This window comes from Helicoverpa zea, chromosome 12 (genome assembly GCF_022581195.2).
Source record: "Helicoverpa zea isolate HzStark_Cry1AcR chromosome 12, ilHelZeax1.1, whole genome shotgun sequence".
NCBI lineage: Eukaryota > Metazoa > Arthropoda > Insecta > Lepidoptera > Noctuidae > Helicoverpa > Helicoverpa zea.
The window spans coordinates 8909101-8936327 of record NC_061463.1 but is presented as its reverse complement, the minus strand read 5'-3'; the positions used below and the strand labels follow the sequence as shown (position 1 = coordinate 8936327).

General features: G+C 36.6%; 4 protein-coding genes across 7 annotated transcripts; 2 read left to right on the top strand and 2 right to left on the bottom strand.

Moving 5' to 3' along the window:
- Nucleotides 1-22: 22 nt before the first annotated feature.
- On the bottom strand, nucleotides 23-6037 carry LOC124634917 (polycomb protein suz12-B). Of its 2 annotated transcripts, none has more exons than XM_047170598.1 (9): nucleotides 5847-6037; nucleotides 5717-5763; nucleotides 5354-5641; nucleotides 4443-4659; nucleotides 4020-4252; nucleotides 3619-3832; nucleotides 3109-3314; nucleotides 2523-2827; nucleotides 23-2303 (listed from the first exon to the last, which is right to left on the bottom strand). In XM_047170598.1, exons 1-9 carry the CDS (start codon nucleotides 5944-5946, stop codon nucleotides 1760-1762), a joined length of 2154 nt encoding a protein of 717 aa, XP_047026554.1. In that variant the 5' UTR covers nucleotides 5947-6037; the 3' UTR covers nucleotides 23-1759. The 2 variants fall into 2 exon arrangements, with proteins under 2 accessions (XP_047026554.1, XP_047026555.1); XM_047170599.1 differs by having other exon boundaries at nucleotides 3640-3832.
- Nucleotides 6038-6480: 443 nt separating this feature from the next.
- Nucleotides 6481-10240, top strand: LOC124634919. 3 transcript variants are annotated; one of them, XM_047170601.1, is made up of 5 exons: nucleotides 6481-7003; nucleotides 7076-7311; nucleotides 7705-7837; nucleotides 8078-8207; nucleotides 9903-10240. In XM_047170601.1, exons 1-5 carry the CDS (start codon nucleotides 6647-6649, stop codon nucleotides 9986-9988), a joined length of 942 nt encoding a protein of 313 aa, XP_047026557.1. In that variant the 5' UTR covers nucleotides 6481-6646; the 3' UTR covers nucleotides 9989-10240. The 3 variants fall into 3 exon arrangements, with proteins under 3 accessions (XP_047026557.1, XP_047026556.1, XP_047026558.1); XM_047170600.1 differs by having other exon boundaries at nucleotides 6491-7003; nucleotides 7076-7323; XM_047170602.1 differs by having other exon boundaries at nucleotides 6499-6785; nucleotides 7076-7323.
- A 3968-nt stretch (nucleotides 10241-14208) lies between these two features.
- On the bottom strand, nucleotides 14209-17213 carry LOC124634920 (ubiquitin domain-containing protein UBFD1-like). The gene is made up of 6 exons (XM_047170605.1): nucleotides 17053-17213; nucleotides 16489-16925; nucleotides 16129-16254; nucleotides 15460-15601; nucleotides 14994-15040; nucleotides 14209-14889 (listed from the first exon to the last, which is right to left on the bottom strand). The coding sequence occupies exons 1-6, from the start codon at nucleotides 17063-17065 to the stop codon at nucleotides 14779-14781; spliced, it is 876 nt and encodes a 291-aa protein (XP_047026561.1). The 5' UTR covers nucleotides 17066-17213; the 3' UTR covers nucleotides 14209-14778.
- Nucleotides 17214-17728: 515 nt separating this feature from the next.
- On the top strand, nucleotides 17729-22980 carry LOC124635262 (paramyosin-like). The gene is made up of 11 exons (XM_047171129.1): nucleotides 17729-18794; nucleotides 18899-19050; nucleotides 19311-19492; nucleotides 20329-20589; nucleotides 20793-20986; nucleotides 21064-21170; nucleotides 21246-21371; nucleotides 21445-21582; nucleotides 21664-21773; nucleotides 21851-22373; nucleotides 22812-22980. The coding sequence occupies exons 1-11, from the start codon at nucleotides 17729-17731 to the stop codon at nucleotides 22932-22934; spliced, it is 2982 nt and encodes a 993-aa protein (XP_047027085.1). The 3' UTR covers nucleotides 22935-22980.
- The last annotated feature ends 4247 nt before the right edge of the window (nucleotides 22981-27227 follow it).

The window sequence follows — 27227 nt, the reverse complement described above, 5'->3', positions numbered from 1 at the left end:
GAGGTGTAATAAAAGATAAGTATTTGAAAATAATTATTATAATTCATTTCATCATAAGTACTATTTACTGAACATATACATACTTAAAATGGAACAATATAAAAATAACAAAATATGTGTCGTTCAAGTCAGCACTGCAAAATGGAATTATATTAACATAACTATTAAATGTAAGAAATATTGAGTTGTATATCATTATTACTAGGTTTAGCAGTCTAGTACGGAAATATTATGATGAACATCATGAGTTGAATGCGAACGATAAATTGATTTTACTTAATTATAGTTGTGAACACTTTGATGACAATATACCTAAGATCATTCATGTGAGAATCGCGTCAGTAGAGTAAATTGAGACGAGTAAGGCATTGCAACCCTGCAGTCTTCTTTAGAAATTCATGCCAAAACAAACACTTTGCACAATATTCTTCCATTTCGTCATTGTTTCGTATTCCAATTAAAATTTTATCCTAATTAAATAATTAAGCTAGTGATTGTCAACAAATTATTGTGATTTTGTATATTTGTCGATCAGTCTGCTAATGATTATCCTGTTAGGCTTACATTTTACTGTTTGTGTGTATAATAGGTCTAAACACTATTTGAAGAGCAAGGCACTGCTTCAAATTAGAATCAGTTTCATATTGTTGCGCATTATCTTATTTTATTGGAAACCAATACTGGAACATTTCGGAATAGTAAATTAAGTAGGATTTGGTTTAGTGCTATAAAAATGCTATGCTATTAATAACCCAAAATCTAGTGAAGCTAATTTGATATTTTCTCGAGTTTACATTACATAATACTCTATGACAAAATTCAATCGACTATAATTTATTAATTATAACGTTATATGAACTAAAATACTGTGGCAAGGTTTTCATAGCGTGTATTCAGTCTAAGGGAGAGTAGTGTCGAGTGCCAATGTGCTGCGTCAGGGAGCTTGGGGCCGCGAGATCAACATCAGAACAAGAGGGAACTATCATACGTCATAATTTAGAACTTAACTAACATCCATTAAATGGACACTTATATAACTAAAACACCATAACTGGGCAGTAACGAAACTAATCACCTAATCACAAGAGATAATTTTTGTTATTAAAACGACGCTTTTCAATGATATGGCGCCACGTCAATTAAAAATTATGCATAAAACGTGAAAGAGAAAATTTGTTCTACCGATTCGTATAGACTGACGGCGGATTTCAATAGCCTATCCATGGATTTCCTTACTAGGAATATGAATTTGATAATGGTTGTATGGGACTAATGTCAAAATCCAATCTCTAGTTAGGAAATTAACGATAGGCTATTGAAACCTGCAGTAAGAGTTCGAGCTCGCCAGGTCTCTTGCGTTGAAACGCAGCGAGGTTGTACTGTTGGCGGCCGGATAGACTCCAGTCTATTTAGTACAAGAGTTAGGGAACTGGGTTTGCAAAATATAACGACCGCTGTGTATGGTTTTGATCTGGGAAAAGCACGCATGATTCTGAATGTTGCCGGAATGGAAATGATTTTTTTGTAAAGAAAAAGTTAAACATGCCTATATTCTGCACACTCAATTCCCTGTAGCGTCTGCACTAATAATAAATAAGGCCAATCACACACGGTATGCATCGTATTCGTAATTTGTCGCCAAAATGGCGGCGACTTGCGCGATTTTCTGAGTCACTGTTGTATTTAGATACGCGAATTATAGATTCCGTACACAACACGTGTGCAACTGGTTTAAAGAGTAAAGTGAACACAGTATGAGTTACACAGAAGTGTTTCTATCGGAGAGCGAGGCCCGCTTGCGGCCGGGCGCCTGCCGCGGCGGCTTGCGGCGCGGCGTGGCGTCCCCGCGCGGCTCGTCGCGCCGCGTGAGGCGCCACTGCTCGCGCGCCGCCCGCAGCGACTCGCGCATCTTCTCCTTCGCCTCACCATTGTCCGCTAACATCTGATTCAACAGCTGCACCGTCTGGTACAACGCCACAGGACTCAACAACCCAAAGTCGTGCAACGAACACATGTGCAACACAAAATTCCTATACAAATTCTTCTCTAGTAACTCCTTTCCCCGCATCTGTAGGAACATCTGACAGGCGATGGGTATCTGACAGTCGCCTACGTAGTTGTACTTCATGACGTGTAGGTTCCACATCTTCATGAGTTCTTTCTCTCCCTCGTTTACATCTGTGAACTCGTCTATCATCATCATGGTCTTCTGTTGCAGCCACAGCGGGTCTGTCTCGCTTTCTGAGTCGATGTCTAACTCGTTTGGATATACGGGGAGGCATGTGATCGTGTGGTGGTATAATCTGAAACAAGCATAGATGAAGATTAATTTTTGTTTACACTAATGTTGACAAGAAATATTTATATTTTTGTGTATTGGTCCTAACTACTAGACCAATTCTTAATATATGAAAATGCTACTTTATCCCTGAGTAGGTAAAATAACTTTATACGAGTACAAAATCAAATCTCGAATTATGAACTTATGAAAAAAATTAAAAGCCAAAAATTATATTACGAACCTGTTATGCCCCGTAAGATACGGCCGCTGAGCATCAACAATATCTGCATCATCAAGTTCCAAGAACTCTGCCAGGGAATGTCTGATGGGGCGACGTCTAGGCCGCGCTCGCCACACCAACACGTGTGTGAGCTCCGTGCGACGTGTGGGCCCCGCCCGTGGGCCCGCGGGCCCCCCGCCCGGTGCCGTGGCCGCCGGGCCCCCGCCCCGGCCCTGTGCCGCGATCAGGTCGTGCGGGGACCCCGTGTACGATCCATCGTATAACTCGTTTATTGATACGTCGATGCGAGCGCCGCCGGGGATTGGCTGACGATAAGAGAATAGAAATGAGTTTGTTGTAGATATGGATTTCATATGAACTTGTGGAAAGGAAATTACCTACATATAAGTCACAAGATACCGGGTAGCATCAATATTTAGTTAGCTGCACAGAACTAGTACACAAAAAAAACTTTTAGAAATTACCTATCAGTAACCATCAAAATAAAGTAGATTCGCAAGCAAGAGTAATCCATTTCTAATTACAAAATACACTAAAACAGTAAAGCATACTATAGATAGACTATCAAATCTCTGCTGATACTCACAAAATACGTAAAGTTGAATCTAGAATGACACAGCTTGAGGTGTTTGAGCAAGGAGTACAACGTCCCGCAGTCGAGCGAGCACCACGGACAGTGCAGGTCGTCACAGGCCTCCGTCTGTTGTCGCGAGTTATTGTTGTACAAGAACTGGTAGATTATCTGCTGACGCTTTGATTCTCCGTCCGTACCATCCAGTTTGGATTTGTCTCCTGAAATTGAAATAATTATTCTGAAAATTCTATAGTAATGTAGGGAACAGTCGCTTTAGCATTAAGGCTAATAAATAAAGTGTGATATAATTATGAGCAAACTTAAATGAGAGGTCAAATAAAAAATGGTGCTTGAAACTAGTATTAACTCAAACAGTTCAAGAAGATGTGCTAAGATGCTGATAAATATTTACACTTTTATCTTCTATTCTAAGTATAACGTAGGGCAGAGTTACAGTCGTTTTGTTGGCCTTGTCAACTCATGATGGATGAAGAACAAACATGTACTGACACAATACTATACCATTTTTAATATCATTATTACTAGATTTGGAAGCTGCCTGCCGATCCTTGCTGGAGCATGAATCCTTCTTGCCGTTCTCACTGGTCTGCTGGTACAACTTGGGTCGGTTCACAAGTCCATTGGTCGGCTCCTGGCTCCAGCTAAGCTTCAGTTTGAGAAGGGGCCTCACTTTGAATATGTCAAATGGATTCCCCTCGGTTTGAAGATCATTTTCCTGTAAAGTTGTGAGTTAAGTTATAGTTTTTGCTAAAGTAATTACTTATTTGAAACTTGCTGTTCGTTGCATCTGTATTTTTCTTTCTTCACCACACAGTCTCAGTTCAGTTTGGCAGCTTCATCTTAAAAATCATAAGACTCATTAAATTACACAATTTGAAGTTCTAATAAAGATGTAAACTCACATTAGGTATAGTTTCCCATTGTGCCATGAGGGCTTTATGTGGTGATCTCGCGATGGTCCCACTCCGGCCTGCCGGCGACGCGTCGTGCAACACGAGGTCGTACTCTCCATTAGTAAGGAGACATCTGTTGTGTTTGTCATAAACTATTAGCTCACTACCGTAGAACTTTGTCCATTTCCCGTCACTAGACGAGTTGAGATCCGATGATGATTTCAGACGTTTGGTTACTGGTTCTAGAAGGAAATGTTCATTTGTTTAGATTAGATTTTGAACTGCTAAGTAGCTAAACATGCGGACACTGAACAAATTTCAGAGATATAGATATTACTAATTCATGCATTCTATGCAACAATTACACAAAAAATGGGAGGGAGCATTCATAGGACCATAAATAATAAAAAAACAAAACACAAAAAGCATTACCATCACAGTCACCGTTTGTAATTTCACTAGAACTAGCCGCACCGTTAGAAGTACTAGATCCCGAAGCCCTGGTGACTGTTACTCGTAACATGAGCATGTAGGACTTTACGTTGGGGCCTTGCGATGGGCTAAATGTCTCACTGGAGATGCTGACGGCTGATGCCATTGCGGGCGGTTCTGATGTTGAGGGGTTTAGAGGTACGGAGCAGCTACCAACCTAGGAATATAATTATGTGACATAAGAAAGGTGAAATGGAGAAACATAAATTAATTACGTTTTACTAACTATGGCATGCCATTTCACATAGCAACATGCTTGTTTTATAAAAAGAGTTGTTACTTACTTACAGTATTATACCTACATTTTGTGAGTGAACAAAAGCAAACTTATGCAGCAGAGGCAAATGATTTCAGTATCTTCTGCTTTTATAAAATGACAAATGAAAACTTTTTTCCTCAATTTAAGAAAGGAATGTATTATGGTAGTTCTGCTCAGCTTGAAAGAATACCTTATATTTATAATTTATAAGAAAATATATAGACAATACTTTGTATGTATAAAGCTTAATTATTTACATACAAATAGTTTTTTCCTTAAACATTGAGACTCATACATGTGTCAAAGTGTTGACAACAATATACATAATTATAGCATAATGCATTAAAGTCCAGTGCAAAAGGTTAATAACATGTTGTTTTATCTGTCTTGAATTATTTATGAAGATAACATAGCAAACTCTTTATTTTTCCTCGATTGAGAGAAAGTCAGATATTTGGTGTAGCAGTCCACACAAAATACTGGAGGATTCTGACTAAAACCACCATAATTATGTTGGCTGATATTATGGCACAGCAGTAATAGACATGATTAATGAATAAAGCATAACAGTTCTATAGATAGATATACTCACAGATACTTCAACTATAGCTGAGGAGCTTTCTTTCCTCTTCTTATGGCATATTTTAAGCAGCAGTGTTTCCACTTTGACCTGGTAGTCTCTGGGCTCGTCCAGGCTCTTATCATAGAATCCTAGGAAGGTGAGAGTCATGTAACCTCCCAAACTATTTGGCTGTAGCTCTGTACTCTTCTTCAATGTGATTTTATCTAACAAACTATCCACTTTAAAACCTATACGGCTTTTATTACTCCGCGACATCCGCCTCTTCATATACGACAATGTTCTATTCAGGAATATAGGCTAAAACGAGAGAAAGGTTCATAGAGTACTTGTTTACACGGCATTAGGCCGCCATTCAAATGCCGTTACACTTACCGAAAGCATATTGCGAGTCCGTAGAAATCTGTATATTTGGGTGGGCTCTGCAAAATGTTTATGAATAAAAATTAATACAAAATTATTCACAGGAAACGCTTTCTTACACAGCATCGGACTTCTAACTTACTTTCGAATGCTTGTAAAAACAACTCATGGTCGGCTTGTAAGTGATCAATTTTGGAGTTTTTACTAGCTTCATTGTCTTTATCTCGCTTCTTGGGAGGCATTTTTTGGGTTTTTATCTAAACTAATAGTGAAACCGCCAAGTTCATCGGTTCGTTGACTTGACAGCGTCAGGTTATGGGGATACCATATAGATTATAGAAGAAATTTACTCACAATGCATGGTAATGCAGAGATCAGTCGGCTCGGTTCGGTTTTGCAAAATGTGCTTGAGGTACCGAATATCAATTCGTTAAGTTTAGATACTGACCAATCTCGAACTTTAACTATCTTGAACGGCTCATGAAATTCATTAAAAGAATTACTGCTGTTGTGTGTTTGCATGGATATTATATATGTCGTATTTTTAATGAGTTGAATTACCTTTTAAACAATTAATGATAACACAAAGTGATAATTTTGCGGTAAATAAAAAGTTTTATTAATTAATCACAATCGGCAAAGCATCGTTTTAGGGGAAATTTTAAATAGTACTATGTACACCCTAAACCATGGACAAATTGTTTTTTTTTAATGACTGGTTCAAATCAGTGGTCTTAACGAGAATATCTTCTATTTACAGTTAAACGTGATCGTAACGTGTTCTTCTAATCGTGATTTTCGAACGATGTTTTTGACTTCAGTCGTGACGTGACTGATAATGACGTTTATTTATTTATTGTTGTGATTATTTAAAAGCTGGAAATCTCATAAAAGCTCGTAAAATATTAGTCTGAATATGTCTTATAGCCTAAGTATAAAAAAATGCGTGAACTTAACAATGAAAATAAAGTGATAAAGAAGCGCCTACGTAATTTACAGAAGAGAGCCATTGAGAGGGGCTTAGATGGGGTGCTGTTGAAGCAATATGAATATATTTGTAATTTTTCTAATGAAATCGAAAGTAAGAGGACCAATAAGAAGCTTATTGCCGGAATTATATCGGCTTTCATAATATTAGTGCTAAGCGTTAGCTTTTTAAACAGTATTTTAAGTGCCAGATGTCTATTACCTAGTAATTACTTAGTGTGGGAGGCGACGCGGCCACTCGCCGATTGTAGCTATTGTGAGAATGTTACGAAACCAATTATATTGTGGAACGTCACGCGGAAAGAATTTGCTGTAAGATGTTTATCTATTAATATACATTTTTTGAAACATCTTTCATTACTAAAATCCACCTTCCTTTTTCAGAATTATGCTTACACACCAAGGCCTATAATAGTTAAGAATGCGATAAAAAACTGGAGAGCAACCAAAGAGTTTAGTTATAATATGTTTAAGAGGCTGTATGAGCAAACTGAAGGCAGCTATGAGAGTTTAGAGGAGGGATGTCAGTTTCTGAACTTTAAGACAGATCTGTTTAGTCTGAGAGAGGTGTTTAGTATGCCTGAGGCTAGGGCCAGGAATGAGGATGGCCAGAAGCCATGGTATGTGGGATGGTGAGTACAAATAAGTTTGTTGAATGCCAATCACCTCTAACTGTAAATGCATCTCCCCAAATCCTGTCAACTACGCAAAGGAGCCATCAATATGAAAAGTATTTTATTGCCATAAAAAGTATTCGTTCTGTAATTTTTAAAAAATCTACATTTCATTATTGTATTTATTTGCTTATTTAATTTTGTTCTTGTTAAATATACAGATACTACCACAATAGCTGGCATTCTAACTGAAAGAAAATAAAATCTAATAAAATAGTACATTTATATTTAAACTTTTTGAAAACAAATAATCTCTTCTCTACACTTAACCTGGCTCAGCAATGTGCTATACATGGTCTGAAAAGAAAGTAAAAATTAAACTTCTTTTTGTTGTTGTAGGGGTAACTGCCACCCAGACATATTGGCAAAAGTAAGACAGTATTACAGCATTCCAGAGTTTTTGCCTGAAGATGCTGAGTTTCCAGCTACTGAAAATGTTTTCTTTGGATTTGAAATTGGAGCTGTGATGCATGTATGTTAGAACATTAAATTTCTTATTAATTTAACTGTATATTCAAGAAAACAAACTAAATACAAATATTTAGTTAATTTATCATTGATAAAGCAATTTTTTAATTCAGCCTAGTAGGTCCTGGCATTTTCACATTCAAACATACAGAACTCTCCAGCTTAGTACAGATAAATAAGATCCCTTTTTAAAACTTAGTTAAACATTTTCATAAATTATAAGCAAATATATTTCTTTTTACAGTTGGACTATATACCAAGATTGATGTGGCAAGGCCAGGTGCAGGGTAAGAAGATATGGACCGTGGCCCCGGTGCCAGAGTGTGACCATTTGTGTAATATGTTCCAGTATTATGTGGAGCCAGGCGATGTTGGTGGGTAACTTTATGAATAAAAAACAAAAATGTATAAGAATATCTAAGTATTCAACTGAAGAGAGAGTGCAAATCTGCAGACAACTTGTTTTTTATCTCAGTATACATATTTTTGTTGTCGTAGTATATATCTACTCATATTTGAATTTAATTTATGTATAAGGGTTGTTTTCCCGCAGTTTCGCCCTCATCCTTTAAGGTCGATTTATACTAGCGCAGAGTCGAAGCGCATCGAAGCGTCAAATTTTTTACAACTAAAGCGAAGCCGCACAAATGCGCACTCTCACGTGTAGTTATTGGCATCAACAGCAGAGCTATTGAATCACTTGCCAGTTAACGCGTTGCTTCGCTAGTGGGCGCGAGAATGCGCGCACACGCGCGCGCACCAATTTGTGTAGTTTGCGCGCAGACGCGCGAATTCCGACGAATCCGCGCGTCTTTTTTATATCTCCGAAGTAATGTGTGCGTTACGTCGTGGAGTTAAGGTTGAATTTGTTATGTCCAGTTTTGGATAGACGCTTCGATGCGCTTCGACTCTGCGCTAGTATAAATCGACCCTTAGGGTACAAAAATGTTTCCTTGTCATAAAATTATTAAATAGGTATATATCTCAGTGCCGGATTTCTTGAGAGTAGGCCATGTTATTTCCGCCGCCCCATATACAAACCTTACAAATAATAATTTTCCATTTGAAATAAATTCGGCCAAGGGGACCTTTTTTTAGGGCTGAATTATTTAGACTACTTCATAGACATAAATTAATAGTAAACAGGACTGCGCACCTTTAACCAAAAAACGAGCCGAGTAAAACAGTTAGTACGGAGACCGTCTGTCCCTTTCTAATAGGGTAACTACGAGATTAAGCTATGTGAGAGTTTGCCAAGATTATTAAACACAGATTGGTATTGAAGTTTTAACTTACGCAGTTTGTGACCTTAAAATACTAATATAGGCTTTTAATAATTAGCGGGAATTAGCAGTAATAAAAACAGGAAGATTCGAAGTGCAGACTGATTTTTTTTTGTATTTTTGCTTCACATATAGACTGCTCAGCTATTTATATCGCCTTTCTACATTTTTTGGGAAGCTATAACAATAGTACAACAGTTTTAAAATCCATCACCCATATTTTGACTCATTACAAGAATTCATGGGTACCCTAGTTGTTTGATTTACGAAAATGTTATTATTAGCTTACCTTTGGAACGATATATTAAACAAACACAAGTATAAAAGCAACACTTTTTCACCATTTTAATAGTTTAAATTGATTTAATACAAAAAAATATAAACAACATTTTAAATGCTGATTACGCGCCAAGAATGTTTAGGGTTACCGTTAGAAAATAAAAAAATATGTTGTTTATGTTTTAAGAATTAATGTGATTGTTATAATTTGTTGACTTACAATTGTTAAAATAAGAGTGATTCAATAGTTTTTTTGGGAAAACAAAACTGTTGCTCACAACAGATTTTTATGCTGGCAAGGTGGTAGAAAGAGACAAACGGCCTCCGTTCTAACTATCCCTCTCGGCTCGGATTTGCCTCTGTATATTATGCAACCAATTTAGTACTTTATCGCGTTGGAATAGAGTTCATTTTCGTAAATATATATTTTGAGAGAGCGCAATCTTGTTTAGTATATTACATCTATATGTACTAACTATGTGTGTAATAATATTTATTATGTTTCAGTTCTATTGGACACTCGCATTTGGTACCACGCTACAAGTATTCCCAAAGGACAATTTTCTCTGACTATACAATCAGAGTATGGATAAAATAATCATATGACAGTGCCAAGACTTAGTACAAAAGTGTTCTTCACATATCGAGATGCCAAATTAAATTATACATTAATTAATTTATATGTATTTGATAAACTTTGATATATATGTAATGTATTTATGTGCCATTTGTAAGTAGTGCAACTATATTTAGCGTTAGTTTATGCAATATTTTGTTTTTACACTTGTAACTATTTATTGTCTACTTTGTGTTTTTACATTTTTATAAAACATTTCAATGTTTGATGATGGCCTTTGATTTAATTCCTAAATCCATCCTACTTGTTATTCTATTTTTCCCTGAAAAAGTAAGAGCCTTTCCAACTCTTAGGGTGTATTCACGCAAAGAGTTCGTATTTACAGGATTAAGTAAATGTATTGCCACGGTCGCCGCCCGCCAAGACTGCTCACGGGACGTTCATTGGCAAGGAAGCAGAGGATCTTAGCATACTTATTCTGCTACTTCTCTTTACTTTATTATAAAGCAGATAACTCTCTTTGTTTAACCACACTAATCTCGGGAACTACTCATTCAATTAAGAAAAATGTGTTTGTGTGCGTTCGCGCAGCGGAATGTTGTTGAATTTAAAGATTTTAATTATGCAGATAATTAGTGTGAGACGTCCTATAATTGTGTATGGTAAATAAAAATTTGTGTATGCAGCCATTGTGGAGAAATTCACCAAAAACAGATTCCGCTGGGCGAACGTTGTCCTGGCGGAACTTTTTTTAATCCATAGACTTTAGAAGAAAAGAGATGTATCCAAAAATTTGTGTGCATTTGTGTATAATTATTTATGTATGAATGAAATCAGTGCATGCATAAACTTCGGAGAAATTCAAGTTTCCGCTACGCGAACGTTTGGTCATTAGCTAGTTTTCATATAAAGCGCTTATATAGAGAGCTGTAGATTTTTATATACGTTGTTTTGAATTTGTTTATATTTTTTTTTAAAACAGATTTAGAAAAAGTCGTAGGGTTTAAAAGATAAAATTATAAACGTAAAATACACTTATTAGGTCTTAGTTCTTAAAGTATGCAGTTTGGAGTCTAGATTTTCACGTTTACACAAACCTTGTAAGTGTCTGCAACATGTTGCCAAGTATCAATGATGTTCCGTTAGTAATTAAAAAGTTATAGGATAATTTACCATGAATAGATCACTGTTTACAAAGCAGTCGAATATCACGACGTTCTAAAGGAATTGCATGGTAAAATGTATGCCAATAATTAGTTTAATCATTCAACTAATCACTTGCAAAATTTCATGTTATTAAATTCAGTAATTAAAGAAAGACAATTATAATACTGACGAAGCATCAAAAGCGGCCGTGCCATTATCTTAGAAACCAGTGGCGTAGCTTGCCTTGTCGGGGCCCCGTATAAAAAATTGTTTGGAGGCCCTTATATGGCACTTTTTTTATAACCTCTTCCCTTTTCTGTTAACTTTTTCTTTTCTCAGCGCCGCTGGGATAATCTATTTTCCTTTCACTCATTTAATGCACATTTATATAAAGCGCGTAAATAAACAGTGCACTGCACTCCGTGCGGTGGCGGCGTAGCATCGGGTGGCACCCGCGGCGGACTAACTATTGAGCACCCAATAATCATGGATTAAAATTGTAAATAAAAGTACTTAAAAATCGTGTAGAAATCATTCGTGGTGGTTTTTGCTAGGTTTAATTTAACGTAAAGAAACCGGAAACGGGTCATTGCAAACTTATAAAGAGCTATTTTTGAAATTTGGGATATAAAAAACCCAAACATGTTTAATAAAAACCGGCCAAGTGCGAGTCGGACTCGCGCATGAAGGGTTCCGTAGGTACCATTATTTATAAAACGGACAAAAAAATCATGCTTGTTGTATGGGAGCCCCCCAAAATATTTATTTAATTCTAGTTTTCAGTATTTGTTGTTATAGCGGCAACAGAAATACATCATCTGTGAAAATATCAGCTCTCTAACTATACCCTAAAAATCAGTGTGAAATTTTTAAGTTTTGAGAAAAAAATAATTTAATAAAATATTCCATAAATAGTCCCATGAACGATGTTTTCGTAACAGCGCCTAAACAATCTTTAAAGCATTTTTTTCATATGAAGGTGTGAAAAAAAGAAATTAGAGAGTATGCCATATTATTTTTAACATTTTTATCTTTTTTTTGAGATTCGTCACATTGTTATAGGACGTGGGGCAATTTTGTATGGATTGCGATCCGTCTTCTTTGAATAGCATGCAGTGACTGGTAGTGAACCTAGGCTTTGCAGATTAGAATGGCACCCTCAGTGACTTGTCCCTTCTGCCCGTGCCATCCTGGTCGTGCAGATATGTGTCGACCGAGATGGCACCCCCCGAGACGTGGTACCAGTGGCGGACCGCCCTTTCCCCCCCCCTTATGCTGCTACTAACTCCGTGGTTTAATATCCAGTGTAAAGTACAACAACGTACACGTAAATCGCGATATCGATGAAGGATTCCCCGCTGAGTTGAAGATGAAGTAAGTAAAACGGGGAAGTCCCGCAGCCCACCATAACGATGTAGAGTGTTGTTAACTTTTGAACGCACGCTTAAGGCGGGAAAAAAAAAGAATTGCTATTCAGAATTTTGATATTTGTAAAATAAAATAAATTAGGAAGTTTTTATTTTTTGTCTTTACACACTTTTGGGGCCCCCGTGGCCCGGGGGCCCCGTATAATTGATACGGCAGATACGGCGGTAGCTACGCCCCTGTTAGAAACGTTCTTAACTTGGAAGGTTAGTATTTATTATTATGGTATAGTCGCGTACACATTGTTTGATCCACTAAAGTTGCAAAGTGGAACGCTCGTGCATGCCTAGTCCATTGGTTAAATAGTCTAATAAGCTACAATATGATAAATATTTACCTTAACAGTAGGTAGTACCTACTTACATGTGGTAATTATTTCATTTCCCTAAGGGGTCTATATTTAGAATCCTGATCCGTGAAATCTTCAATAGAAATTAGCCGTATGAATATTATTTGTCTTAAATTAATAATATATCTAGATTATATCTCAAGTCTCAAGCACATACTTAAATAAAGTACCTACGTATTAGTACCTACTTTCTGTCATAGTCAAATACATTAAAAAGTAGGTGTAGAAAAGCTATAAATCATATCGAAACAACAATTGTGTTATCACCTGTACCAATTCAATACCGTTACCGGTATTATAATGTAAATTTTGGGATGTTACCTAAATATATGTATAGCACGGCCGCTTTTTTATAGCTATCCGAACTTGGTCGGATTATGTAGGTTTTCGATGCTTCGTCAGTATTATAATTGTCTTTCTTTAATTACTGAATTTAATGACATGAAATTTTGCAAGTGAATAGTTGAATGATTAAACTAATTATTGGCAAACATTTTACCATGCAATTCCTTTAGAATTTCGTGATATTCGACTGCTTTGTAAACAGTGATCTATTCATGGTAAATTATCCTATAACTTTTTAATTACTAACGGAACATCATTGATACTTGGCAACAGGTTGCAGACACTTACAAGGTTTGTTTAAACGTGAAAATCTAGACTCCAAACTGCATACTTTAAGAACTAAGACCTAATAAGTGTATTTTACGTTTATATTTTTGTCTTTTAAACCCTACGACTTTTTCTAAATCTGTTTTTTAAACAACTATAAACAAATTCAAAACAACGTATGTAAAAATCTACAGCTCTCTATGTAAGCGCTTTATATGAAAACTAGCTAATGACCAAACGTTCGCGTAGCGGAAACTTGAATTTCTCCGAAGTTTATGCATGCACTGATTTCATTCATACATAAATAATTATACACAAATACACACTAATTTTTGGACACATCTCTTTTCTTCTAAAGTCTATGGATTTAAAAAAGTTCCGCCAGGACAACGCTCGCCCAGCGGAATCTGTTTTTGGTGAATTTCTCTACAATGGCTGCATACACAAATTTTTATTTACCATACACAATTATAGAACGTCTTACACTAATTATCTGCATAATTAAAATATTTAAATTCAACAACATTCCGCTGCGCGAACGCACACGTTTAGTTTACGCCAAACTTACTTCTGAACATAAAAAGGGGCCTATACTAGCCCATCCCGCTCGTGCAGCTCTCCCGAGACGGCGTACTCAAAAATGCAGCCATTGCGTTTGGCACGAACTATGTATTCAAATACAGGGCATGAAACAAACAACAAAATAAATATTCAAAACGTTTTATTCGTCTAATTCTATGATCAAAAGTTTTGGGTGAAGGATTGGCTTGAGTAACAACTTACACGTAAAATACACATTATTATAAACCACACATCATGATTACACTAAAAGTGATAGGAAAATTGATAATAGAGAGAGTTGTGTACTCAGTCCAATCTGTCACCCAAGTTTACATTGTAAAGTTCACATTAAAAGAGATCAGGTTTGAAACTCGAGGGACAATAAGCTCACGGCGACGCGCTTACTCCGGCGCTCTCTAGAATATTATTACAATAGCAGAATTGTATGTACAGCTCACTGAACCCAAATGCACGAAATGCAAACTTACAATAACAATAAATAATTTCTCAAATTTTTTGACCAGATAGATGCCAGTTTGAATGGACAATTTTAATTGACTTGGCATTATGTATTTTTATCACAAAAAATGGTACCATTACATTGTACCGATTGAAATGGACACATTACATTAAAATTTTATATTGCAACTACCCAATCAGCTGACAGGAAGGTAGACACAGCAATGGACAGAAGATTCACGAATATTACAAGATTAGAATAATTGCCAGACGCCGAGCACTGCATCCTTTATGGCTTCGATGTATTGTGCCGGCACCCAGTACACCCAATACCGGGACGCTTCTGTCGGGCCTAGCTGTAGACCCTGTGCAACAGACAAGTGAAATTATTAGTTATATATTATTATAGTGATGTAAATATTCACACAATGTTTATTGAAGAAAAATTTAGTTGAAATAATACACATACCATGATATGATATTCTTCATGTTCTTTGATTGGTTCAGATGTGATGCCTGGAAAACATAAATAAACATTAGATTCATTAATTTAATTTTGAATGAAGGAAAATCCTAGTTAACTGATAAAACCAATAAGATAATAAAGTGGAATTAGTAGTCCAATTGGATCTGTCTTCTTATATTATTATGGATTATGTAAATCTAACTGGAATAGCATTACTTTGTCATTGACCATTGATTGATGAAGATTACCCAATACAATACAAGTTTACACAAAAGATTAGTTGAAAAAAAAAAAAACTAGCTCAACTCTACAAATAACTTTAAAATACATACACCTTGTTTAATCCAATAAATTATGACTTTACAACAGTGGTTTACATACAAGCTTAATTGAAAACAAACAAACTAAACTTTAAAAATAACATATACACACTTTGTTTAAATAATGATTATATTTATCTACAACTTACTTTTAATAGATGCCATGGCGAGTTTCTCAGTGCGCTCCTTGGTGCCGATCCAGAGCTGGTCCTGCTCATGTTTGAACGTGAGTCGTACTTTCCCACCGTGTTTGTTTAGCATACCGCTGAGAGGTACTGGTGGCAGGGGTTCCTGGAAATAGTTTGTGGAGTCATGTTTGGGTATCCAAAAGGCAAAATATATTATATTGTAAATAATTATTATTGATATTATATTGTATTATTTGTCCAATAGGCTGCCTATAGCTTTTGCGAACTTTGTTGTGGTCAGCTTTCGGCCAAACCAGATGCAGCTGAGTATCATTATTTTTACAAAAAGTTACTGTATATTATATTGTCCAATAGGATTTAATTTACACAAAATATTAACTTGACCACAGAATGCACTAAGAAAAAGTGTCTACAATTGTAGTACCCAAAATAATTTTGATAAATCTAACCAGCTACTAAATGCTTACTCTGTATTTTTAGCACATGTAATGTTGTGATTTGACTGATAAGAGAAAGTTTAAAATATCTTATCAGATTCTTATTTTTATATTTTGTAAATAATAGCAACTTTTTTGCATATCATTGTTTTATCTGTTTATTATGTTGTGGATAAACAGTTTTCTAGATAAGGTGATAGTTTATGTAATTGGTATGTTGTTTTTACTATACCTTGACTCCCTTAATGCCGGGCATCACATCAGGGGGGATGCCCTTATCCAGCACTTTCCTATGGATCTTCTGCATACATAGTGGTTCCTTGCTTGACTGACTGCTGGCTTTTTCCTCTGCTGATTCCTTAAAAATATCAAACATATAAGATTGAGAGATATTTGACTACTGGCAATTAGGTGGTAATCATATGTTTTGATTCTGGAAAATCTCATAAATTATTATTAGATTGAATGGTTTTTGAAAATACTTGAGTATTGGATTTTGATTGAGTTATATTGTCTACAAAATATAAACAATATAGTTGTTTATATGACTTCACAATGATCAAATAGTTTAGTATACATTACTGATATGTACCATTTGGGCACTCTTCACAGCCAGGATGTCATCCATTTTGGATCCCACCAGCATCACCTTGCCTCCCTTTACGATGCCGGATTGTCGCAGTGTCATGTTGTCCTTCGCCATGCCCTTAATAATTAATTTCTGCGCTGACTGCGGCACGCCGCATATTCGCTCCAAATGTGCTTTTAAATCTACCACAGTCGCATCGTACGCAAACGTTATGTCATGTTTTGCTTTATTAAAAACTACTGTAAATTCGATCTGTTCCGGAATCTCACAAAATTCAGGTTCTGAGTCTTCAGTGGTCTCGGAGGTGCATGGCGCACTCTCCGCGGGAGCTTCTATGTGTGCGCCCTCCAAAATACTTTTGTTTTCTGCAACTGTCTTCGATGTGCCATTGGCTATTGAATTTGGATCCCGATTTTCTGTTGAATCTCCCTTCTCTGAAGCTAGAAAATAACATCACAACGTGAGTTAGCAAAATTTCTAGAACAAAAGGTCTCGGTGTGTTCATCCACAAAGACTGTCAAATTGTATTTTTGTGAAAAAATTGAACGAACGTGTATAAATACTTACCAATATATTCCATAGTTTTAAGTGAATTGTCAGTAAGTGGAATTAAATTAACAAAAACGCTATTGTATCGTAGTTGTTTTGAAAAAAATAATTAAAATACAGCCGACTGGCTGACGTGAAGCAACAAATTTTTTGCACAGATTATAAAAAAAATACGTTGTTACGTTTGGAAACGTATTGATCGATCGTAACTACGGAGACATTCACGATAACCTAACTGAAAATAAAATATTCTCGTTTAATTTTAAAGTCTTTGCCTATAACGACGTGTTCTGTAACAACAAACATTTCAAGCTTTAAAACATCTTTAAAATAACTGCAAATGAAAATCTGACAGTGCAACAGAAAAAAAAATCTAGGCAATAATCAAGAATACTGCAGGGCTGTCCAAATAAAGCACAGTAAGCGATTTCTGCACCCCAGAATTCGATTGTGTGAGTGTCGATACTTCAATATTTTAGTAAAAAACAATTCAATGCTCCTGAATAAGCTCTCCATACTCAACCAAAGTTTCTTGACAGTGCCATCAACCAAAGATAAAAAAATCATTCCAAGTCCTAAGGTCTATGACGAAAGTCTTCCGTTTCCATGGCGGCCAATTTGTAAACAATGAGAGACGTGCTCTCAATAAATTTTAACCCCACAGTCACCCCACAGTCTGTAAAACTTAATAAAAATGAGTTTTAACATTGACGATCCTCTGGCTGGAATTCTAAGTGATGGTAGTGATGACAGTTTTTTCGATGACGATGTATTAGGGAAAAAGAAACCTGCTAAGAAAAAGACGACTCCAACTGTAGAAAAGAAAAGCGCCCTGTTTGATTTGAGGGATGCAGACCCCAAACCCACTGCCAGCACTGAAGATAAGAAGGATTCGTTGTTTGACATTGATTCAAAAAAATCTCCGACGCCTTTTAAGCGGACAGTCTCAAAAGAATCTATAAAATTTACTCAATCCGATACTAAAGTAAAGGGGGCACTTGATAAATTAGATACCAGTAAATCGCCAGCGAAGCCTAAAGTAAGTACGAGTGCAGACAAATTGGACATACTTGGTGATTTGGGTGGAACAAAAAGAGAGCCAAGTAAATCGATGGAGAAGGGCAAGAGTGCACAATCTTTACTCGACGATATTTTGGGTGGATCTTCAACCAAAACCGGGGGCTCCAGCCAGTCAACGAGACCAGTTACTGCAGCAAAAAGTCAGGAATTTGATTTCGATTCTATTTTGGGGAAAAGTGAAACTAAAACTTCTGTTTCAAGCAAAAGTTTGCCACAGAAACAAACTCTACGAGATAATGTAAAAGATGAAAAAGAGGTTCCTACCAAAAAAACCAAGTCCACAGGAGATTGGCTCGGAATCTTTCAAGATAAAGATGACGATGCCAACGGTTTGGAAGATGACACCGGAATGCCGTCTTGGTTGGTCGGAGGGGAGTCTAAAAAGAAAAAATCTGAAGAGAAGAAAGTTGTTGGTAAACCTGAACCTGCCACTGAAAAAGCAAAGCCAATGCCACAAAAAGAAGAACAAACTAAAGTTGAGGAATCCAAAGAGGAAGTGAAAAAGGACACGGACACTATGGAGCAGATGGTGAAACTAAATCCTCCTTCTAACATTCTTCATGGAAGCAATGAAGATATAACGGCAGAGGGGGCCGCTCTTTATATGCAACAGCAGGAGTCTCAGATAATGGTGGCCTTGCAGCTAAAGGCACAGGAAGAAAAACTCGCTGCTTTGCAAAGTGAGTCATTGCTTTTATTTTTATTTATTAGTACCAGCCACTAAGAATACGTGTTCTCAATTAATTCGGTCCAGATACTAACCTACCTGTACAATTTATGACAGTGCGTCAGAAGGAGAGTCAGCGCGTACAACGCGAGGCAGCGCAAGCGCAGCATGCCCAACTGGACGCCATGTTGCGGAAGCAAGCGGAGAACAGGCAGCAGATGCAGTCCATCATATCGGCGCATCAGGAGAGGATCACACAGAGAATAAAGGTAAAGTAAACTAGGAGTTGATAAAAACCATTTTGTTTTGCAGCTATTGTTGGCGATATCAAGAATCCAACGGAAGCCCGCAGCGCGTTTTGAGATAAACCGACTGTCGAGAATTTTCATGAACTATAATTATGATTAACCTTTATAACTTTATTTAGAGTACAAAATTTAGATTTCTCTGTAAAATTTTATTTTCACTACTATTCTCGAAGAGTAAGACCGTCAAAGAAGATTTTCCTCATTCTCCTATTTGCTTCTAGGCTCTATTGGGTCCGGAAAACGTTGCAAATGAAGACGTGCCAAATTATCAAGAAGAATATCAAACGGTTGGGGATCACAAAGACGCGCCTCACACTCGGGAGAAGAAACAATTGCTGCAGCTGGTACAGTCGCTGCAGGAGAACCATGATAAGGAAATCGATCTTATGGAAACTTCGTATAGGTATGAAATAGTAGTTAGATATATGAAGGCAGTAGAAACTACTATTGACAAGGGTGCTCAGAAACCAGCCATTAATGGTGCAGCCCTCTTAACCAGATAAAAGTTATCAAACATCCTTCCCTAATACATTAGCTGTTCGGTCGTCGTAGATTTTATGTAATATTCTAAACTTCTATAGGCGTTCCATTTTTCAACCGACTTCAAAAAAAGGAGCAGGTTCTCAATTCGGCTGTATTTTTTTTTTATGTTTGTTACTCGATTTCTCAAAGACGCCTTCACCATCTCATCCACCATCACCATTTTGGTCCCATCGTAATCAGATCAGGATCTGATGGTGGAAACCCTGAGAAATCGAGGGCAACTTTCGAAAATTGTAGGCGTGCATAGGTTAAAAACTTGTCAGTGAGGTGTAAATTTGATAACACTATGCAACAGTGAACAGTGAAGGTTTGGAGCTGACCTGATGGAGGCGAGAGAAGGTCGAGGGAACTCGTCAACTGAATATGTAAACTACCTCGTGTTTGGGCTTATATTATTCGTATTGATGAGAGCTTTCCACAAATGCGGATAGTGACAACTATGCTTGTCACTGAAAAGCCAAAAATAAAAAACTTTTTACAAAAAAATAAAACAGACTCCCAAAAACACTGAAAAGCAAAAAAAAACTATTCTTAGGTGCATCAGCCTAGAAGTCGGTGGCGTATAAACTCGGGAATATCCATTAGACACTGACTTCTAGGCAGATGCAAAAAATAAATAGTTTTTTTTTTGCTTTTCAGTGTTTTTGGGAGTCGGTTTTATTTTTTTGTAAAAAGTTTTTTTTGCGATCACAACAGGAGGCAGTTAGCATTCCTAGAAGTATCTCTAAATCAAACCGAAGAAAGAATGAAAGAGGAGAGTGAAAAACTGGTGAAGTTTTACTCGGAGAAGATACATTGGTTGGAGGAACATCACAATTTGTACAAGAAGATGACTGAAGAGAATTTGGTGGCTCTGACTGATCGACATAAGACTGAAAATGAAATGCTGATTCAACAGCATTTGGAGAATGTTAGAGTGCTGCAGGAACACCATGCGGCGCTGATGGAGAATATCAAGTTAGTGGAGATTTTATGAATGAAAGACATACTCTATACCATCTTGTTTTGACGGGCTTTGCAATGCCACCTTTACATGTTTAATTCGCACAAATTCAGTTCTGTCTGCTTAAACCCGTTTAAAACTTTCCGATACAGGTAAATAGTACGTAAATGATGTCGGTTTCAGAGGTCCAATTTGATATTTACCTTTATTTCTTCAGGAAAGCAGTTAAACAGGAACAGGTTCTCATTCAGGATTCAGCCAGTTTCTCGTCAGATCTTCAAGAGTTGCTCATAGATGTGAAAGAAAACAAAAATAATTGTAAAGAAGTGTTAGAGAAAGTACAACTTTTGGTGGAGAGCACTGAACGTAGGAATGATGCAAGTGTGCAAGTGAGGGAAACTCAGATAAATGGTGAGTACCTAACTAATTATAGGAATTATCGAATTTTATTATTAGATATTGTGACCAAAATAACGTATTGTTTGCAGATATGATACAACAACTGAAAAAGGAACGCGACAATATGGATATTGAAAAAGTTGAAAATAGAGAAACAATCAAAATGCTTGAAGCAAGACTGAAGCAAATGACTTCGGTAATGCTCATACAATAGCAGTCTGCTGTGTAGTTTTTGATAGAAACACATAATAATAATAGGTGTATTTTTTAGATGATCGAGGAAGAATCAGCAACGTTGAAACAAAAAAGAATGGAATTTGAATTCGAAAAAGCAACGTTCAACAAGCAGACGGAATTCGCTAAAAATGTACTCAAGAAACAAGATGATGAAATTAAGGTAATAAGGTTTATAGCGTCGAAGGGTGTCTAAACTGTGCCTACCTATATTGTGCCTATTCTTGATTATTAAGATGCTGAGGGAAGACATCCAGAAGGAATATCAAGAAAAAATAACTAAAATAGATGAAGAAAAAGCAAAAGCTATTAAGGAAAGCGCCTCACTTGCTAGAGAAAAATCTAGCGTACAAAATTTCAAGCAGGAACTTGAAGTAAGTATAAAACGGTGAAGAGACAGAACTTAGGGAGTTATAGGTGATAGGGTTTCTAAACTGTTAAAAATATTCTTTCAGAAAATGAAAGCAGAGCTCCAAGCTCAGTTAGAAGAAGTGTCTGAGGAAAAATCCAAATTGAATGTGGAGAAACAACAGCTACATATGGAGGAACAACGGATTATAGCTAAGTATGTATAAAAAATATATAGGTAGATCATTATCAAAGATTATCGGATTATATAAAATTTTTAATAAATCATTTCAGAAGTCGTGACTTAGACCTTCTTGCAAAGACTGCAATGGAAAAACAGACCCATGCCGACAAAAAATATTCCGAAGCAGAATTTATCCAACGCATGTACGAAGAGAGGATCAGGAGGATTCAAGAGCACGTGGTTTCCCTGAACTCGAGAGAAAAGCACGTCGCCAAAGAGAAAGTGGCTTTGTCCAGAGAGAGGTTACACCTTCATAACGAGAGGAAACAAATAGAAAGTAGGCAGCAATGTTCCCTGTGCAAGTCTTCGCAGAATATCCTGCCGTACTACGAAACAAATTATCCCTTACCTGATTCTTTCATGAACGTGGCCGTCAGTAGAGATTACAAGAGTTCCAATGTGACGAATGCCATGAATGCTATTGAAGAAGAAATGGCGCATCTGATGGGCAGGAACCTGAATTTGAGACATAGTGCTGGGATTGGGGATCTGAGCCATCACGCTGATCGATTTCAGAATGAGGAGAGACATCAGAAATCGACTGAATCTATGCCGGAATCGGGACCTTTTAAAGTGAGTTGGAATTTTAGCTCTTATTTTGAATCGATCATCAGTTATGGCTCTCGATTTAAAATTCGAAGCAATCGAAACCTTTGTTGATTAATTTGGAAAGGACGTAGATATACTTTACTATGGATTATGGATGTCCGTATGTTCTTTTACGGATTTACTCTTCATGCAGATGTAATACAATATTTGTCCTAGCGTGGGTTCAAAAAAGATTCGGTTGATACAAAAATTATGACTGGAGGTCAGTTATATATTTTTTTATTATAAGTAAACAACTTTCGTAACAATTTTACTTATAAATATGAACCACAAAAACGTTAGCACAGTTTGTTTGCGAAGTCTTTGAGAAAAAGAGTTGGTCCTCAGATGTTACCTAGTGGAAATCCTCCCTTGTTTTGATATAGTTTTTGGCAAAATTTATTTGAAACTCTTCAATTTCAGGAGTATTTGGATCCAAAATTCATGATGTTGCGTTTAGATGTACAAAAAGTGCTGAGTAATTTGGACCACAATAAAAAAGATGATACCGACTTGGTTGCCGAGGAAGAAACTGAAGAAGATTGAGCTAAATTCATTACAAATGTAAGATATGTCGCTGAATAAAAGACTGAATCTGTATTAATTGGTTTAATTTACTTTGATGACTGTTATAGATCAAGACATCTTTTGTTATTAGACTTATGAACAGTGTTATCACAATGTACACAAATGCCTATATAGCTACGTACTAACTTAACTATAAATATTTCATTGTAAAAATATAGGTACATGATCTTTCTTACTACATAATTATTGTTTTAGGTACTAGGGTATGCAGTTAGACGTAATTTACAATTATGAATACATTCTTCATATAAATGGCTCCAATTTATTATTATACAATAGGTACCTACTTCTTCAAAATTATTTTCAATTATAGTTCGGCCATTCAGAGAATGCGTTCCTGACACGTCGCGATTGAACTGACGACGTAACTTTGCAATGGCGTTGCAGTTACGATAAAAATATTTTTGCTGGTTGTTTACCGTTTTAACAATTGAGGAGCATTAAAACAACATTATTATATCAATAATCAATGAATGTTATAATTCAGTCAGTTCAATCGCGACGTGTCAGGAACGCATTCTCTGAATGGCCGAACTATAATATGTTGATTTTTACTTGGTGTTGAAGCCATAAAAATAATTGAAAGTAATTTTGGAGCAGTCGTAAATATATCAAATAATTCATATATTTCTTATGGATATAAAACGTTATATGCTACGCACCCAAGTTTACCATTCGCACAGTCTTTCACAAAAATTGCTTTAAGTAGTTACAAATAATATTGTACGGGTTGTGTGACCACGATACATAAGATGTCAATCTCGCGATGAGATGATGTCAGCTAATCAGAGGTGGTTGTTGTCAAGAGGAAACGACCTTTATTAGCGAGTGTCTTTAATTCACTGATCATACAAAATTAACATAAAATAAAGTAATATAAAATGTAGGTCGCGCATGAACAATGCTATGCGATGTCATCAAGATTAAATTATGTATATAAAATAAATGTACGTTCGTCCGTACATACTGCCAACACAAAAGAGAACCAACTTAATTTAAAAGTACAACTATGTCTAACACTACATAAGAATTAAGTATAAAAGCAACAACACATGTATTTATGTAAGTAAAGTGCATTGATGAATATTGGTGCTATTGTTACTATTATTAGTTATCATTAACTACACTGAAGCTAACTGTTCTGTTCATAGTTGGCGATGTAGCCTTATTCACACTTGTCACACTATATGCTTTGCGCATCACTGGTGAGAACGTCTCACTATTGTTTGAGTTGTTCTTTTGCCCCGGAGATGAGATCGGCTGATCTCTGGTCACCCTGATATTCACATCACTCTCCTGTCTTGTCATCGATGCTGCTACTCCGACCCCAGGCTCAGGAACTGATATGGTGTCACCTGAAGGTTTCCGTGTCTGTGTATTGATTCGCCATTGGTTCACTTTGTACCCCATGACAATAAGAACGATCAGAAGTACAGTACCCAAGATGCCGTAAATTATATAGTAATGCGGAGTATCATCTAGTGGGCTTTCTTCCAATTTTTGTTTCTTCAAATTGGAAATCTGTCGCTTTATTTCATGGAATTCTGCCGTGTGGTTGGTAATCTGAATGATGTCTTGTGGAGTTACAGATGTATTCAAAATGTTGTTTAATTGAGATATGTTCGGAAGTCTTTCCACAGTGGGTTGAATGAACATCTGATTCATATAGTTATGATGACTATGTATTGTAAACATATCACCTTTCAAAACACAACCTTGCCCGATGGTAATGACCCCACTACCAATTAATTGTTTAGTCACTAGGCCGTCTGGGCATAAAATGCGGACTGAGCATTCCTCGCAACACGAGAATAGCCACGAGTCTCGGGTGTGTAATTTGATCCAGTTGTATGTGCATTCCTTGATTTCAGTATGACAGTACTTATTGTCACTATTTTGTGTATATTTGATTTTACAAATGGATTCTCCCATTTTTAATGTGTAAATGGGATGATTTAATGAACAGATAAATTCATTTTCAGCACGCATGGCGCACGATTGTACGTCTTGTTCTGTCATGGGTATAACTGTATCCTTATTAACATTGACTGCGATGTATTTTGATTCAGTTTGAGTATACACAGTACTGGTTCCTTTTTGCAGTGGAATAGTGATGATTCTGTCAAGTTCAAATTTATCATGGTTCAAGAGAGGAATTCTGATTTCCATTAGCAAAAGTTTGCTTGTCACCCTCGCTTTGATTTGCATTAGTCCATATAACTCTTTGCTGTTAGTCCCTGGTATTTTGAGTTCGCCGTGTATTTGACTGGCGATTATGGTGAGTTGTTGCTGAATCTGATCCGGAGACAGTAAATGTGAATTTATTCTGCCATGGTAAATGTCAGTTACGGTATCTATTAAGTCATCCTGTAAACGTTGTATGTGGGAAATTATAATATTAGCCGACATGAGTGCTGTCAACAAGGAAACTTTTCGTACCGTGGTTTGAATCTCGTTTCGAAACTGGTGCATGTCAGATGTGATACGTTGCATATGTTCAGTGATAGCGATAAAGTTTTTATTCATTACAGCTTCATTTCTTTTTATGATGTTGTTTTCTGCTTCCATTATTGACGTCTGATTTTTGAATAACGAAAATAAATGATCTTCTCTAATTTGTATAAGTTTGATGTCTTTTTCATACCTTTTGGCAAATCTTTCATCCAAGACTCCAAATAAACTATTTGCAACATACCCAACTCCATTAATCAGACCTCTTTTCTTCCTCGACGTTTGTATGTTCGTCAATAAATTGTTACGATGTGTTATTTCTTCCAACTGATGGTACAACTGTGCTGCAATAGATGTGAGCATAGGTTCCTCTCTACACGATTTGTTTATTTGCCGAAGGAAAGACTCTATGTCGACAATGCTCTGCCAATAGGAGGTCATATTATAGAAAACCACCATTTTCCATTGGTCTTGTACAATATTTATGTCAGCAATTTTGTCAAAATACAGAGAGTTCGAATTGTGCAATGACGTCACGTGTACTGTTTGTTGGAGAGAGGGAGTTACGAATGTGAGCAGTAATAGAAGAGTGGTTGCGAGAAAGTTCCGCTTGATTCTTCTCGCAGCTCTTGGTTTTATTTTGTCAGATTCTTGAGTGTTGTCAGATTTACATATCGTCTCGTCTTCCTGTACGGGAAGAGGTGATAATTTAATAATTGGCCTTTTCACTGTGCCTGATTTTGTTTTTACAGTCACCACTCGCACATAACCATCTTTTCCGGGATGCAATTCCATTATTCGCCCGAGAACCCATTTTGAAGGTGGCAAGTTGTCTTCTTTTATGAGCACTATATCATTGATGCAAGGGGCCTTCTTAGGAATATTCCATTTGTATCTTGATTGCAATTGTTGTAAATAGTCTGAAGACCATTTTTTCCAGAATTGTTGATGCATATGTTCTGTTAATTGCCATCTTGTTTTTATTCCGCATGCATCATAAACTGTCAGGGGTGAAGACAAAATGTTTCCACCAGTTAAAAAATGTCCTGGTGTAAGATATTCATCTTCTGGATTTTCTGTCATAGCGTAGAGAGGTCTCGAATTTAAACAAGCTTCGATCTGAGTCAAAAGTGTCGAAAATTCCTCATACGTCAATTTTTGTTCTCCTAGAACTCTTTTAAGGTGATGCTTCATACTTTTTACGGCAGCTTCCCACAACCCACCTGCACTAGGCCACGCAGGTGAGTTGAAGTGCCAAGTTATGTTCATGTCAGCTATGTCATTTAAAAAGTGTTCATTGATCATCTGTAAGGCTTCTTGATATTCTTTCTTGATGACACGGGAAGCTCCAACAAAATTCGTCCCATTGTCACTATAAACATGTTTAGGAACGCCTCTTCTAGAACACATCCTCTTAAAGGCGGCGAGGAATGTTGGAGTGCTCAAGTCAGATACGAGCTCCAAATGTACAGCTTTGGTTGCAAAGCACACAAACACTGCGATGTATCCTTTTGTCATTTTTATCCCTCTGCCTTTATTCGCTTTCACATCCACGTGTCCAGTGAAGTCAACACCCGTGTGAGTAAACGGACGTGAAGGTGTCACTCGAGGTTCTGGTAGATTCGCCATCAATTGATTTTTTTGTACGTTACTAAATCTACAACACGTTATACAACGACGAATATGTTTTTTGACTGTTACATATCCGCTTATAATCCAAAACTTCTGTCGTAAATACATCAAGGTAAGTCTAGGACCTCCATGAAGTGTCGTTTTATGTGCCTGGTTAATAAGTAATTC